The sequence below is a fragment of the Boeremia exigua genome (genome assembly GCF_020726555.1).
Source record: "Boeremia exigua strain MPI-SDFR-AT-0100 chromosome Unknown C7974scaffold_5, whole genome shotgun sequence".
NCBI lineage: Eukaryota > Fungi > Ascomycota > Dothideomycetes > Pleosporales > Didymellaceae > Boeremia > Boeremia exigua.
Window position 1 is genome coordinate 314,651 of NW_025763522.1, and position 12,793 is coordinate 327,443.

The 12,793-nt window shown below is 51.6% G+C and overlaps 6 protein-coding genes across 6 annotated transcripts; 5 read left to right on the forward strand and 1 right to left on the reverse strand.

The window, feature by feature from the left end:
* The first annotated feature begins 516 nt into the window (after positions 1-516).
* On the forward strand, positions 517-2,265 carry C7974DRAFT_391883 (uncharacterized protein). The gene is made up of 2 exons (XM_046141626.1): positions 517-903; positions 955-2,265. Exons 1-2 carry the CDS (start codon positions 772-774, stop codon positions 2,149-2,151), a joined length of 1,329 nt encoding a protein of 442 aa, XP_045997749.1. The 5' UTR covers positions 517-771; the 3' UTR covers positions 2,152-2,265.
* A 418-nt stretch (positions 2,266-2,683) lies between these two features.
* Positions 2,684-3,700, forward strand: C7974DRAFT_310156 (uncharacterized protein; the record flags this gene model as incomplete). Its single annotated transcript, XM_046138257.1, has 2 exons — positions 2,684-2,797; positions 2,858-3,700. 2 exons carry the CDS (start codon positions 2,684-2,686, stop codon positions 3,698-3,700), a joined length of 957 nt encoding a protein of 318 aa, XP_045997750.1.
* A 140-nt stretch (positions 3,701-3,840) lies between these two features.
* Positions 3,841-4,994, forward strand: C7974DRAFT_163070 (uncharacterized protein). Its single transcript, XM_046135989.1, has 2 exons — positions 3,841-3,968; positions 4,027-4,994. The coding sequence occupies exon 2, from the start codon at positions 4,039-4,041 to the stop codon at positions 4,753-4,755; it is 717 nt and encodes a 238-aa protein (XP_045997751.1). The 5' UTR covers positions 3,841-3,968; positions 4,027-4,038; the 3' UTR covers positions 4,756-4,994.
* Positions 4,995-5,043: 49 nt separating this feature from the next.
* C7974DRAFT_391886 (major facilitator superfamily domain-containing protein) lies at positions 5,044-6,113 on the reverse strand. Its single transcript, XM_046141627.1, has one exon. The coding sequence runs from the start codon at positions 6,075-6,077 to the stop codon at positions 5,058-5,060; it is 1,020 nt and encodes a 339-aa protein (XP_045997752.1). The 5' UTR covers positions 6,078-6,113; the 3' UTR covers positions 5,044-5,057.
* A 1,282-nt stretch (positions 6,114-7,395) lies between these two features.
* C7974DRAFT_309370 (uncharacterized protein) lies at positions 7,396-7,903 on the forward strand (the record flags this gene model as incomplete). Its single annotated transcript, XM_046138219.1, has 2 exons — positions 7,396-7,522; positions 7,572-7,903. The coding sequence occupies 2 exons, from the start codon at positions 7,396-7,398 to the stop codon at positions 7,901-7,903; spliced, it is 459 nt and encodes a 152-aa protein (XP_045997753.1).
* A 180-nt stretch (positions 7,904-8,083) lies between these two features.
* Positions 8,084-12,378, forward strand: C7974DRAFT_452112 (uncharacterized protein; the record flags this gene model as incomplete). The annotated part of the gene is made up of 8 exons (XM_046145810.1): positions 8,084-8,791; positions 9,381-9,710; positions 9,764-10,281; positions 10,311-10,312; positions 10,435-10,566; positions 10,667-11,259; positions 11,308-11,792; positions 11,841-12,378. The coding sequence occupies 8 exons, from the start codon at positions 8,084-8,086 to the stop codon at positions 12,271-12,273; spliced, it is 3,201 nt and encodes a 1,066-aa protein (XP_045997754.1). The 3' UTR covers positions 12,274-12,378.
* Between the last annotated feature and the right edge of the window lie 415 nt (positions 12,379-12,793).

Below are 12,793 nucleotides of genomic sequence, written 5' to 3' on the forward strand. Positions count from 1 at the left end.
TTCTGGCCGACTTGGTTTCAGAACTGAAGGAGTATCCAGATGAGTCAGGTGGAGAGCCTGCTATCACGAACCCTACTCACAACGAGCGCATTGTACTTACTTTGTGAGCAGAGCACGTGATTCGCATTGCATTGCGATGAGTGAAAGAAGTTTTCCCAGGTTCTCGCTCCACAAAGTCGTCGGTATGTTGGGCTTTGCATGAATGTTTGGAAGCTCTGCAAACTCTGTCGTATGTATCGTTGTTCAACCATCTGGTGCAGGTACCGAGTTAAGAGGAGTCAAAGGCATTCTTTGTTGTCGTTGTTCAGGCGTGCACAAGATGTTCCTTCCTTTCACAGCTACACGGATCGCCGGTGCCATCTCGAGACGTTTGATGTTAGGAAGACGGTCGCGCGACTGTTAAAAGCTGATTGCGGTCGCGGCCGCGTTCACGATCATTGCTGACGATACACAGTGTTGGTGTGCGCACAGGGGCGGTGCAGTCCTCATCCAATCGGCAAGCATGCATGTGCTCGCAAGTTACACCAGATCCTCTCTCTTGTGTCTCTAAATAAGCTTTTCCGGTTTTTGAAAGTGACGTTCGCCCCACAAATCCCGTCAATGCTGAGTTTTCGATTGGCGTAATTGGCCAACTCGCAAGTCGCAGGTGCTGCCCCTTGCGGAAAGCATCCTCCGACATCTTAGAAACCTTCAACGAACCGAGCCGTCCGGCCAGCTTTGCACCATGTCTGATCACCAAAAGGCGCCCCTGCACAGTTCGAGCCATCCCTCATGACCTTAAGCATGGAGCCGCAGCAGCAGGTGAAGATCGCTGTAGTTGGTTCGGGCATGGCTGGGCTTGCGACAGCCCACCTGCTTCAACAAGACCGTCGCCAGAGATACGCCGTGAAGGTGTTCGAATCGGTACGTGGTGACGTCGATGGTACTGGAGTCGCTCAAATTCTGACAACACAGGGCAACACTTTGTCTCTTGACTCGGCCTCGATCTCAATACCCAATGCCGCGCGCACATCAGCCGACCGCGTCGATCTACCGATGCGCGCTTTCGCTGGCGGCTTCTACAGTAATCTAAAGTCCATGTACGATTACTTGGGTATACGTTACCAGTCGCAGCCCTTCCTGTTCGAATTTGCGCAATCGAAGACGCCCTATTACACACATGCGTCGAATCTACACCAGCTGCCTCGGCGACTGTCTGGTGCCAGCTTGTTGACATATCTTCTGGACGTGGTGTATCTGTTGGCATGTTACATATACTTCTCGCTCTGCTGCTTCTTCGTTGCTCCGCAGAGCGGCGAAACGCTGCAAGCATACTTTGAGCGCACGCGGACGCCCGAGCGCTTTGCGACCTACTACATCCTTCCCCTTATATCGAGCGTCACGACTTGCCCGCACGAATCGCTCCTGTTGTTCCCTGCCAGCGACCTGACAGAGTACAAACGAAGGACCCACCGCGCGCCGCACTACACCGTATCGGAGGGCGTTCGGGCAGCACAAGACCGGCTGGTACAGGGCATACGATACGAGCTTAATGCTGCTATCACAGCTGTCGAGCCGGGAGAAAAGGGCGTACAGCTTTCGTGGAGGCGGTCCAACGGACAAGAAGGATCAGAGACATTTGACAAGGTAGTCCTTGCGGTGGCTCCTGATGTCGTGGGAAAAGTCTTTGAACCCCTGCGACATTACATGGCACATATACCAACGACTCTCGTTGAGAGTATTGTACATACGGACAACAGCGTACTCAACACGAGTCGAGTGGGGCCGAGTAGTGCGGCGCAATTGATCCACCTGAACACGTCAACCCAGGGCAGACATGAGACTGAGTCACATCACGTCCAGCCGTGTGGCGCAATCGTTACGACCTGTCCTTTCAGCACGCTGGATCAGTCTCAGATTCAGCACTCCGCAAAGTTCACACGAGTCCTTCGAAGCTCAAAAAGCCAGCGTATTGTCAACGCAATATTTGGCCATGTCCAGAATTGCGACGACGACGACGAGAAGTCAGTACCATTGTGGAGGAACGGTGACGATAATGTGTATCTGGTCGGTGGTTGGTGCTGGGATGGTATGGTGCTGCTGGAAGGCTGTGTTATTTCTGCGATGCGAGTCGCTGATGCACTAAAAGTCGACGTGCCCTGGCGGCGCTGATCGCTTTATAATGTTGTAATGACCTCAAACTATGAACGCCTTATGTCTACATGCTGGAGCCCTAATCGCACTATTCCTAGAATGGCTAGACTACCAATAAATTGTAAACCTCGCAATCTGAACTTACACAGTGTGTCAGTCGGCAGATTCACCCCAACAATTGGCTCCGCATGCCGCCATGATATTGCATGCCCTCAAGCTGGTTGCCATGAGCACCCTGCTCTGGTTTGCGCTGCCGTTGTGTTCCCTCGAGGTGCCTGACAGCCAGCTTATGCAATCGCAGAGCTGGCCAACACGCTGGGTGATACTTCGGCTATACTTGCAGACCCTTGCCCTGCTCATCTTCCTTCCAAAGATATGGACTCTTGGCGAGCGACAGCCTGGTGGAAAGGGTATTGATGACGTTCAGCAGGTTTGCAGAAAGCTGCTCCTGTATACTGGACTGCCGATCCTTGCCCTAGGCACAGTATCCGCAGGCGCCCTTGAATTGGACAGCTGGAGCTCAGAGACGAAACTCCTGATTGCTCTCGGTATGGCTTTGTGTTTCGTGCCGAAGTCGGGAAAGAAGAGCGTGTATGGCTTGCAGCATGGCAGATTACATCTTGATACAAATGTGCCGATGTGGATGAACATGGGGTACTGGAAGGTTAGTGAATTAAGTCTTGGGTTCTGGGAGTCGTGCTAATATTTTGTTCAGACTGATGAGAATGATGCCCCAAGGCCCAAGAGTCTGGCTGCAGCATGTCGAGACTTACTGAACCTTGTGCTTACTGAAGCTGGGATACTCGACGGAGCGGACTCGAAAATCTCGAGGTGTCTCATTGACGTCGGCTTCGGCTGTGGCGAGCAGACTATTCACCTGATGAGCGAAAAGCCTGTCCGGCCTTCTGACAAGATGTGGTGGGACGAGGAGCATCAAAGCGCTTTGTTCGATCAGTATATCGGTATCACGCGAGACGAAGGGCAGTGTCGATATGCTCAAGAACGCGTGGACGAACTAAAGAAGGACAACGTTAACCTCTTCTGTGCAGATGCTTCAAGACCTGATATCTGGGGTAAACAATTGCTCACTTCCATCAATACGGCGGGTGCGAAATCGAACGAAAACTGGCTACTGGCTTTAGACACTGCCTATCACTTCTCTCCGTCGCGATGGGTCTTGATCAAGTATGCGTACAGAAGCTTCGGGACATCGTTCATGGCATTCGATCTCTGCTTATCACCACATGCAACGATGCTACAGAAGCTGATTCTTCGAGTCCTGACCACGCTCATGGGTGCACCGTGGATGAACTTCGTTACCCCCGAGGGCTATCGACAGAAGCTTGTAGAGATTGGCTACGCGGACGATGACATCAAGATCACCGACATCTCTGAGGACGTCTTTGCACCTCTGGCCGAGTATATGGACGATCAGCATCGTAGGCTCAAGCTACTTGGTCTCGGTCTTGGAAACTTTCAGGCAGCTAAGTGGCTGTTCGGGTGGTGGGGAAGTACCGGTGTGATACGTGGAGTCGTAGTGGTTGCGAAGCGCGTCGGGGATCAGTGAATGGAGGCGGAGTCTCGTGATACGGTGACAGTGAGCTAAGCTCGAATCACGATTCAAGGCGCGTCCATTGTTTAGAACGCACTTCACTCTGCTAGACTCTGTTTTCTCCACGCGTCTCATCGCGTGCTGCGAGAGGGTACGCGACTCCCTGCTTGTCATAAAATACCTACCTGGTCGTCCCCTCCGCTACTCCCACCACCTCCACTACACACCTCTACCTCACAACCACTCAATCAGTCAGCCTCTCAACAAGATTAAAACAAACATTGTGAGTAACCCCGAGTCAGAACTACTTTGGCCACGGCCATCACGACTGACATCGGTAGCACTCGTCCATCATGAGTAACGCAGAAGGAGATCCGATGCCACATCCATCCAGGCAGGAGTTCTTCGTCTATGGGATGATCACTGTATTGTTGGACAGTGCAATGGACTGCAACATCTGTCGCGAGCCACTCCGAGTGGATGCCCTCACCGATGACGAGACCGACTCGGAAGCAAGCATCGATGCTTCCATCAGCGATGTCATCGGAGAAGCTTCAGACGACACACCCAAGGGTGCACGAGTGGATGCTGCCGAGACCGACCCACAAGCAAACGTCGAGGCTTCTATCAGCGATGCCATGGTAGAAGATGGCGGCCACGAACCCGAGGTTGCAGTCCGTATCGCTCACTGTGGTCATGTCTTCGGTTACACCTGCCTCGTCCACTGGTTCAGCACATCAGAATCTAATCGATGCCCTATGTGTAACCAGGAGCTCTTCCCGGTCGCTGCCAAAATCTTGATACCTTTCGAGTGGCCAACTTTCGGACAACGTATCGCTTTTACGTACCTCGTTGAGACGCACCTGCGCGACCCCCAAGGTGCGGCTGTGCTTAGGGAGCACCTGATGAGCCACTGGACTGCACAGATCATGCTGGACTTCTTCAACGAAGTTCTCGAAGAGCCGGGTCATGAGCTTGTGTATGTGAACGCGCCAGCTGACTTCGATATGGATGAGGTCTATGATTATGAGCTCGATGACGATGAGGACTCTGATATCTTGGGTGATTGATGCATAAGACGATGAGACGGAGGCTAGAGAATTGGAGTACGGCGCCATTGACGTCGCAGGGGAGCATATCACTGGAATGAACGAGGACTGAGGCAGACGTGCCGAGTTGCGCCACACTTGGACACTATGACATCGACATGGGTTTGGACGATGCTTTCTCCTATTACTGTACTTTCGATCCGGACCAACGGCTGTTCGAAGATAAAACGGTTTACTGCTATCATCAGATTGTTTGGAAACAATGTCACTGGAGTAGTCTGTGGCAGATCGAATATACAATGTTTTTCTACAATGCACAAGTTTTACACCCTTTTCAAAACTTTCTTCGCGACTGTCAATCTCGCTGCAATGACACAGAGAGCAGAAATCGTAGCCATTCCGCCAGCATAGAAGATGGCAGGTCGATAGACCTCGATGCTCTGACCAATACCTGCAGCTTGCTTGCTACCACCGGCCGCTTGAAGTAGGTAACCTGCGATCGGCGCGCCCATTAAGTATCCAGCTGTCCAGCCTGTCACAGACATACTCATTGCGACGGTAGCCCGTCCAGGTCCGAAGATGCCGGCCACGACAGTAGGCTGAGTAGTGAAGTAAGCCCCATTCGCGACACCGTTGACGGTTGCGAAGAGAACGAGTGGCGCGAGTGTGCTCGATAACGGCCAAATGGCTAGCATACTGACAGCGTTGAGAACCATCACCATCACAAACATGTTAAGAGGGCCGACCTTGTCGCACAGTGGTCCCGCAATAAATCGTCCGATTGCATTGCAGGCGTTGAAGGCTGCAACGAGGCCTGCGCCAGTGCTGGAAGTCAGACCAATTGATCGTGCAAACAGCGGAAGGTAGTATGGAGGGACGTAGAGTGCGAAGACACCGATGGCGCTGGCAATGAAAGTCGCAACGAAGGGCACGGAGCGAAACATGCTGGCATCGAAGAAGGGTGCTTTTTTGAGTGGCACTCGATCCTTGAGTAACCAAGCAGCCGGCATGCCAATTGCAAGCGTCATTAGCCCTTGGAAGCGGAAGGTCCAATCAATCCCGACTCTTTGATACATGGCGTCGAGTGCAATGGACATAACGCAGCCTCCAACGCCTCCACCAAGTTTGATGAGTCCGTTGGCAAGTCCGAGACGGGAGCTGAAGTACTGGACCGGAAGCGCGTTGGATACAGCGTAGTTCATAGCCATGCCTACTCCACCAATACATCCAATTGTTCCGAAAAGACCCGCGATGTTCGAGGTGCAGAAGCTAGCTCCTATCAAGCTCATGCCCATGAGGATGACTCCAATGAGCACGGTCACCCGTGCGCCGAACCAGCGCATGAAGCGAACGACAAGAAGACCGAGACCGGCGCCAAGACCGAGACCCAAGGATCCGACAAAAGTCAACGTTGAAGCTTTTTCATTCTTCATGGTCGAGTCCAGGAGCGCAGCTTGTAGCACACCCCAGCAGTTGATAATGCTGTTGTGGCAGAAGGTCGTGATGAAGCACGAGGCAACGATAACCCACCCGTAGCCACCATCTGGAATCGCTGATGTAGAGTAAGGCGCATCTTCTGGGACCTCGTCGGGGTTTCTGTCAATGGAGATGGGTCGTGAGCTTGCCGGGGTGTAGGCCGTAAGCGGCACCTGAGACTCTCCAGGTAGATCTGAGAGCCCAATGCGCTCAGCGGTGATTGTCGTGGTAGCCATGTTGACAGTGAGTTCGAGCACCAGCAGTCGTCTGAATGAGAGTGAACAACGTTGGACAGTTAGTCATTCTTTTAAACGTAACAGTGGTCGCAGCCAAAAGGGTTAGACTGCGCCCTTCTACATGTTCGTCCTGCCGCTTTGAAAGGGCTCTCCGAGATCGCAGGTACTTGTACTGACATTGTTTCGCAAGTTCCAAAGCATTTTGCAATACAAATGCGCATCGTTCGATTGCTAAATGCTTCCCTTCACAACGAGCAGATAACAAATGTAAACATTCATTGTCGAATCGAGGATGTCTGCAGACACATGGTTGACATCACCCTTGTCGCTTGCGTCACTAGGGCGTGCAATAACCCACTGGCGACAGCTGGGCACGTCTTATTTTAGGTCAGCAGCTTTAAGCGCAGCTAGAATAACATTACTATGAAGCTCTCGTTAACAAAAAGTCTGTATCCTGCTGTCTCCATTACGGACGAGAATTCGAACAATTCGAACAAAATCGATTATGTTGTGCTGTTGATGTTAGAATAAACTGTCGGTGCTGTTCGCTCGAGTCCGGCGCAAGCGCACGAAGTAACCGAGGATAGCCGGGCGCAACAGCGTTCAGCACCAGTCGACCTACAGAACAACGAGCCTTTGCGCCCAGCTGGCATCTATCTGAGCTCTGGATTCTCCATACTGGAGTTGCGCTTGTATTGTGGACACAAATTTTGGACACGCAGTCGCCAGTCGTCTGCCGCTGATCAACAACAAGATTGACATGTGCTTCCACTCGAAACAAGTCCTGGACAGCGCATAACATGGCATAATCCCGGTATACCGTAGGAGCACACATACGTAAGCCGAGCTGCTGGCATCCAAGGTAAGTAAGAGTATTGCTTGCGAGTCTACAATTCATTACCCGAACCTTTATTGTGAAGAGGAACTCAGCGACACCACCACCAACACCATGGCCACCGAAGAGACAGTACAGCTGAGCGAGGCACACGCGCCTCAGCAGGCGTCCATAGATGCAGTCGAATCTATATTGGATACCCTGAAGGAGGAGCTCGTGAAGCTTCGTCGCGACCACGATCGTACGCCTTTCTAGCGCCCATGCATTATTACTCCTTCTGACCTCTTCAGGACACGAGCCAGAGTACTTCCGCGCCGTCAAGCATGTCTCCGACTCAGACCTGACTTCATTCACCGCCGGCGACCTCGAGTCCGTCCGCGCCGCCATCTCGGCATATGGCCTGCACTTGTTCGGGAAGATTCAACTTCCAGCCGTCGACGACAGTTATATTCACATACGTGTGTTCGGCTCGCCGAAGGAGGGCACAGATGGTAGCAGTGCGGATGAGCGCGAGTACAGTCTGCATAGCATTCACACCGAAGAGGTCATCAGGGAGGACGGCGACAGAGTGTACAGAGCCGTGTTTGGACGTAACGATGAGCTCGAGTGGTTCGACACATAGCGGAGTAAAAGAACCAAATCATATCGAGCTGGAAGAAGTCTTCTTCTCTAGCATAGTTCATAAGCACCTTCCTTCATAGGTAACATGCGCTAAGAGCTAGTGACCCACTTAATCACGCCCCTCGCACCGCTCGAGAAACGCGACGAGAGCCCTCGACTACTTCTAATCACACAGTCGAAAATGGCAGCGCATTTTGAGATTGCAGAAGCAAAGCCTGTAGATGCTGAAGCAATAGCGTCACTCTTTGCACTTTCGTGGGTCTCACCTTTCACCAGATTGCAGTTTGGCGAGATCGATCCAACGGAGCTGGCGACCTCCATGGCACCCCGCATTGCAGAGCAGATAGTAAGAGTGAGCTCAAAATTTATCGTGGCGCGTCACGTGGAGACGGGTAATATTGCAGCTATTGCGCAATGGACAACGCCTGTGGAAACGGACTCCAAGCAGGAGTTGGAAGAGGACCGCGACGAGCGCCAGCAATTTGAAGATGAAGCATATAGACGCGGTTTACCTGAAAGTAGCAACAAGGATCTTGTCATGGCGTTTACACTGGGATTGCGACAATTGAGGGAGGACACCTTGCAAGGACGAAAGCATTACCTTTTGGAGAATCTGGCGACGCACCCTGATTATCGCGGCAAAGGCCTAGCGAGCCAATTAGTCGAGTGGGCATCGTCTCTTGCAGATGAACAGCAGGTGCTGGTGTACCTGGATACAGCGAGCGACAATCCTGCTGGCCGATTGTACAAGAAGCTTGGTTTTGAAGAGCAAGGCAGGAACACCATCAGCGACCTTACCAACTACGCTGCCACCGATACTCTCAAAAGGCTTGGTTGTGGGTCTGAGCATACGCACGTTGCCTTTCTGCGCTTTCCACGCTTACAAGTTGTCAACGGAACCTTGTATTAGACGTTGTGGCTGTCAACACTTTCTGTAGAACAGAGGCCCTTAGTGCTCTCTCACCTGGTCATCATTTCCCGCTAGGTCACCGCCGATCTGCCAATATAAATCTTACTCGAATCTCTCTTCCATCACTCAACTCAGACTTCTTTACCACCTACTTTACACTCACACTTGCCTACAGAGCTTCAAGTGTGTAACAATCAACGTGGTGAGTATCCTCTATCCTGGCTCATCGATCCAGTATCCTGACCTGTACAGCCAGATCACGCGGCACCATGGCGGGAGATCGTGAAATGGACTCTACGCTTGGAGCAGAGAAGTCAACCGATGATCTACAGCCTACCACACCACCACCGACGGTTCCAAAATAAGATGGCTCTTATCTGGAGGACATACCTTCCCAAGCTTCTGTGAAAACGGAAAGTGTCGAAGCGCATCCGGGAGAGGCTCTTCCTCAAAGACAACCAGTTCGAATGGCCAAACGTAAAGGTAATTCTTAGCTTTGATTCTCCTTAAGCCTGGCTAACCTGTCTCAGCTTCCGGTGTGTGCATGGACATTGCTGGCCATTTCGAGCAACTCGACCGTGCAGTCAATGACGACGATTACGGTGAGGAGGAAACGACATGCCATGATCCAGACTCCGAGCCTGTGCCGCCCTTGGTACAATACACACCAGCGTTTGCTGAAGCTGAAGCGCTGATCCGGTCCCTTGTGCGAAACATCCACGGTCACATCTTGAAAGAGGAACAAGACTCTGAGTCTACATACATAGCAGAACGAACAATCGCAGTAGAGAGTCCCGCTTATTCGCCAGCGTATGTCGTCGGCATCTCAGGCAATTCGGGCATCGGGAAATCTACCCTCATCAACGCGATTCTGGGCATCATATCTCTGTGTCCTACGGTAAGTTTGAGCGAGATAATGATTCAGTGTGGATATATACTGATGCAATGTAGAGTGAGAACGATGCCGGGACACTCGTTCCGATGGAGCTTGTGCAGGCTCCAGATGACCAAATACGACCGTTCGCAGCGCATGTTGAGCTTTTTTCTCTCGAAAGCTGTCTTAACATGATAAAATGGGCTGTGAAAGATTACTTCCATAGTTTCGTCAGCTCCGAAGCTGACGCTGACGATGGCCAAGATGTCGATCGCGGCTCTCCAGCACTCAAAATCCTTCTAGCAGTATTCTGCGGCTGTGAAGGCTTCGAAGATGGAGACTCGACCAGCGAAACCCTTGGAGAGCTTCAGTCAGAAGACGATCCACACATCTTGGGCAAGCTGCTGAACTTAACGCGAGATATCTACCGGCAACTGGCAGCCTACATCGGGAAAGGCCCGCTCCTTGCAGGCACTGCTGAAGAGCTTGCCGAGACTATCGAGCCGTTCATACAGACAGCGGCTTCACCAATGATAGATGTCGGATGCGACACTTATCTTGAAAGTTCAGTCTGGCCTTTCGTTAAGCTTGCGAAGTAAGTTTTTCATACGGCAAGATCATCAGAAGTATTGACGGCATTAGGATATCTTTTTCTCACCCAATCCTCTCTCGGAACATAGTGCTCACTGATCTTCCAGGTGGGTTCTGGTCTGTATACGTTGAGATTATTGCTCATCCATATGTGTAGGAATCACGGATACCAACCGCTACCGTGTCCGTGCTACAAAAGTATACTTGCGTAAATGCAACTTCATTCTGGTCGCTCACGCAAACACTCGAGCGGGTGATGACCCGGGCTTCAAGTCCAATGTCCTGGCATGTCGCAACATGAAGAAGAGTAGCAACATAGCGGTCGTCATCACACAGGTTGATGTACGAGTCTCGACACTTGTTTGGTTCTGCAAAATTGCTAACTTTAGTACAGAAAATCGGAAATGCCAAGAATGTCAAGGTGCCATACACTTTAGACGAACAAGGTCGTTTGAAGTCTATCGAAGACCACGAAAAGCTCGTCAAAGCCGAGCAGAAGCAACTTACAGCTAACCTGAAGAGTGCAAAGAAAAACTCTCTTAGCGACCTGGTCGACGAACTCCAGCGTAAGGAGAAGTTGTACAAGCTACACTTACAACATGCAGATAGTCTCCGCAGGCAGACCGTGGTAGCTGCTCGTGTACGTCAGGTCAGGTCAGAGCTACAGACATGGTTCCGGAACAAGACCAAAGATTCTAGTGACTTGCTTGTATTCTGCGTCAGCAGTGAGCAATACCTGAAGCATGTTCAGGATTACGCATTATTGAGTCCTCCGGATCTGCCGTTAGATCTCACCGGTATACCACAACTTCGGCACTTGATCCTCACACTACCGGGCAGACTTGGGAAGAAGGAAGCTTTGGTACACCATTTCACGAACGTAGTACCAGGACTACTCAACGCCATCTCGCTATCCTGTGCAGGGTTCAGGCCAATGATGAAACGGGAGCATCTTGCTAAGATCATAAAAGAGACAAGATTGGTAAGTGGCTGCTACTCAAGGGCTTGAAGAGGGGCTGACAAATCGTAGGAGATCCCTTCTCAGTATCGTCGCGCTCGACAAGAGTTTTGGACATCGTCTGTGGCCACAGTCCTGAGCAAGATTGAGCTATCCGAAAGCGCCTGGCTCGACAAGGCGGCCAAGTTAATAGCTCGATGGACGAAGCCTGCCGACTGGAAGCCCATCAGCTTTTACACGTTCTTGCGGCACGAGGGTGCTTGGAAGACTCCATCTTGCGGCCGCGCGGACTGGAACCAGGAATTGTTGGCTCTTGCGAACGAGAGCTTGCGCCCAGATTTCGATGCTCTTTGCGACATTGGCTTGAAATCGTTCCGAACCGAGAGACTGCAAACGTTGTCGGAGACACTCTATGACATGGAGAAAGACATTAAGTCTAACCTGGACTCAAACCAGTTCGGCGCATTCCACGACTTCTTCGATAACCTCGGCAAACAGAGACGTGGCGTCGAGATTGCTATCAAAGAAGCCACTGCAACTTTGGAAACCAAGCTTCGGTAAGAACAAATCACAAAATTGTTGAGCATACATTGATACAATCCCAGCCACCTTTTCCACGACTCGCTCACGAGTGGAGACACCAACCCGTTCACGAAGAAGATGAGTTACATCTACGGTCTGAGTTTTCACGCTTCCCCCACCAAGACCATGCGCACAAAGCATCAGATTCGCACACACACCTTCAGGGAAAAGGTACTTCAGCCAAAACTCGGTCCGTACATGGAAATCAAACATCACGTTGAGATCAACATCGACAGCTACCTTCTAAAGCTTGAGACGGATCTGCTTGAGAAGTGCGAATCGGTGTTCGAGCACATCCTCCATGACTTCAACAATGTATGTCCTCAACGCGCTGACGACACTCCCGGAGCAACAAAGAGAAGAGCTGCTCTGGGTAAGATTGTCGAACAGGCGAAAGGAACATTGGACGGCAATATCAGAATGAAGTTGCTAGAGTGTGGTCTCGAGCTTGACTGAGGTCTTGCGCGGTTGCAGTACGCTTACGTGGTAGCGTAGGGTGTGCATATACAGTACAGATGAGGTCTCGGGTATAGGAATCTCCTGTTTGGGTATCAGAGCGGGACACAGCGTGGCGGGCTGGCCACTGCAAGAGCGACCGGCAAGCGCGCTCCGCTTCGAACCATCCTGCACATGACAGGTTTGACAGGTTCATGCTCAGAGGCCCATGGTACAATGCAATGAAACATGACTAGCAAGCGATGCCACCAAAGCACCGCAATGCCACCACATGACTCCCGAATCCTAGTGACCGCGGTGTAAAACAAACAAAACATATCTGGAACTGGCAAGGCGGACATGAATATCTTACGAACGAATGATGCGCAGGTGGCGCCCACCCGACACCACGGTTGCCGGCCGTCGGCCCAATGAGGGCTGCAGAGCGGTCGCAGGAAGCCTAGCGTAGCCGCGCTGGAAGCCGGCCGCAGGTGTTGGACTTGACGCGAACAGGTTTACACGTGGCAAACAAAATATAGCG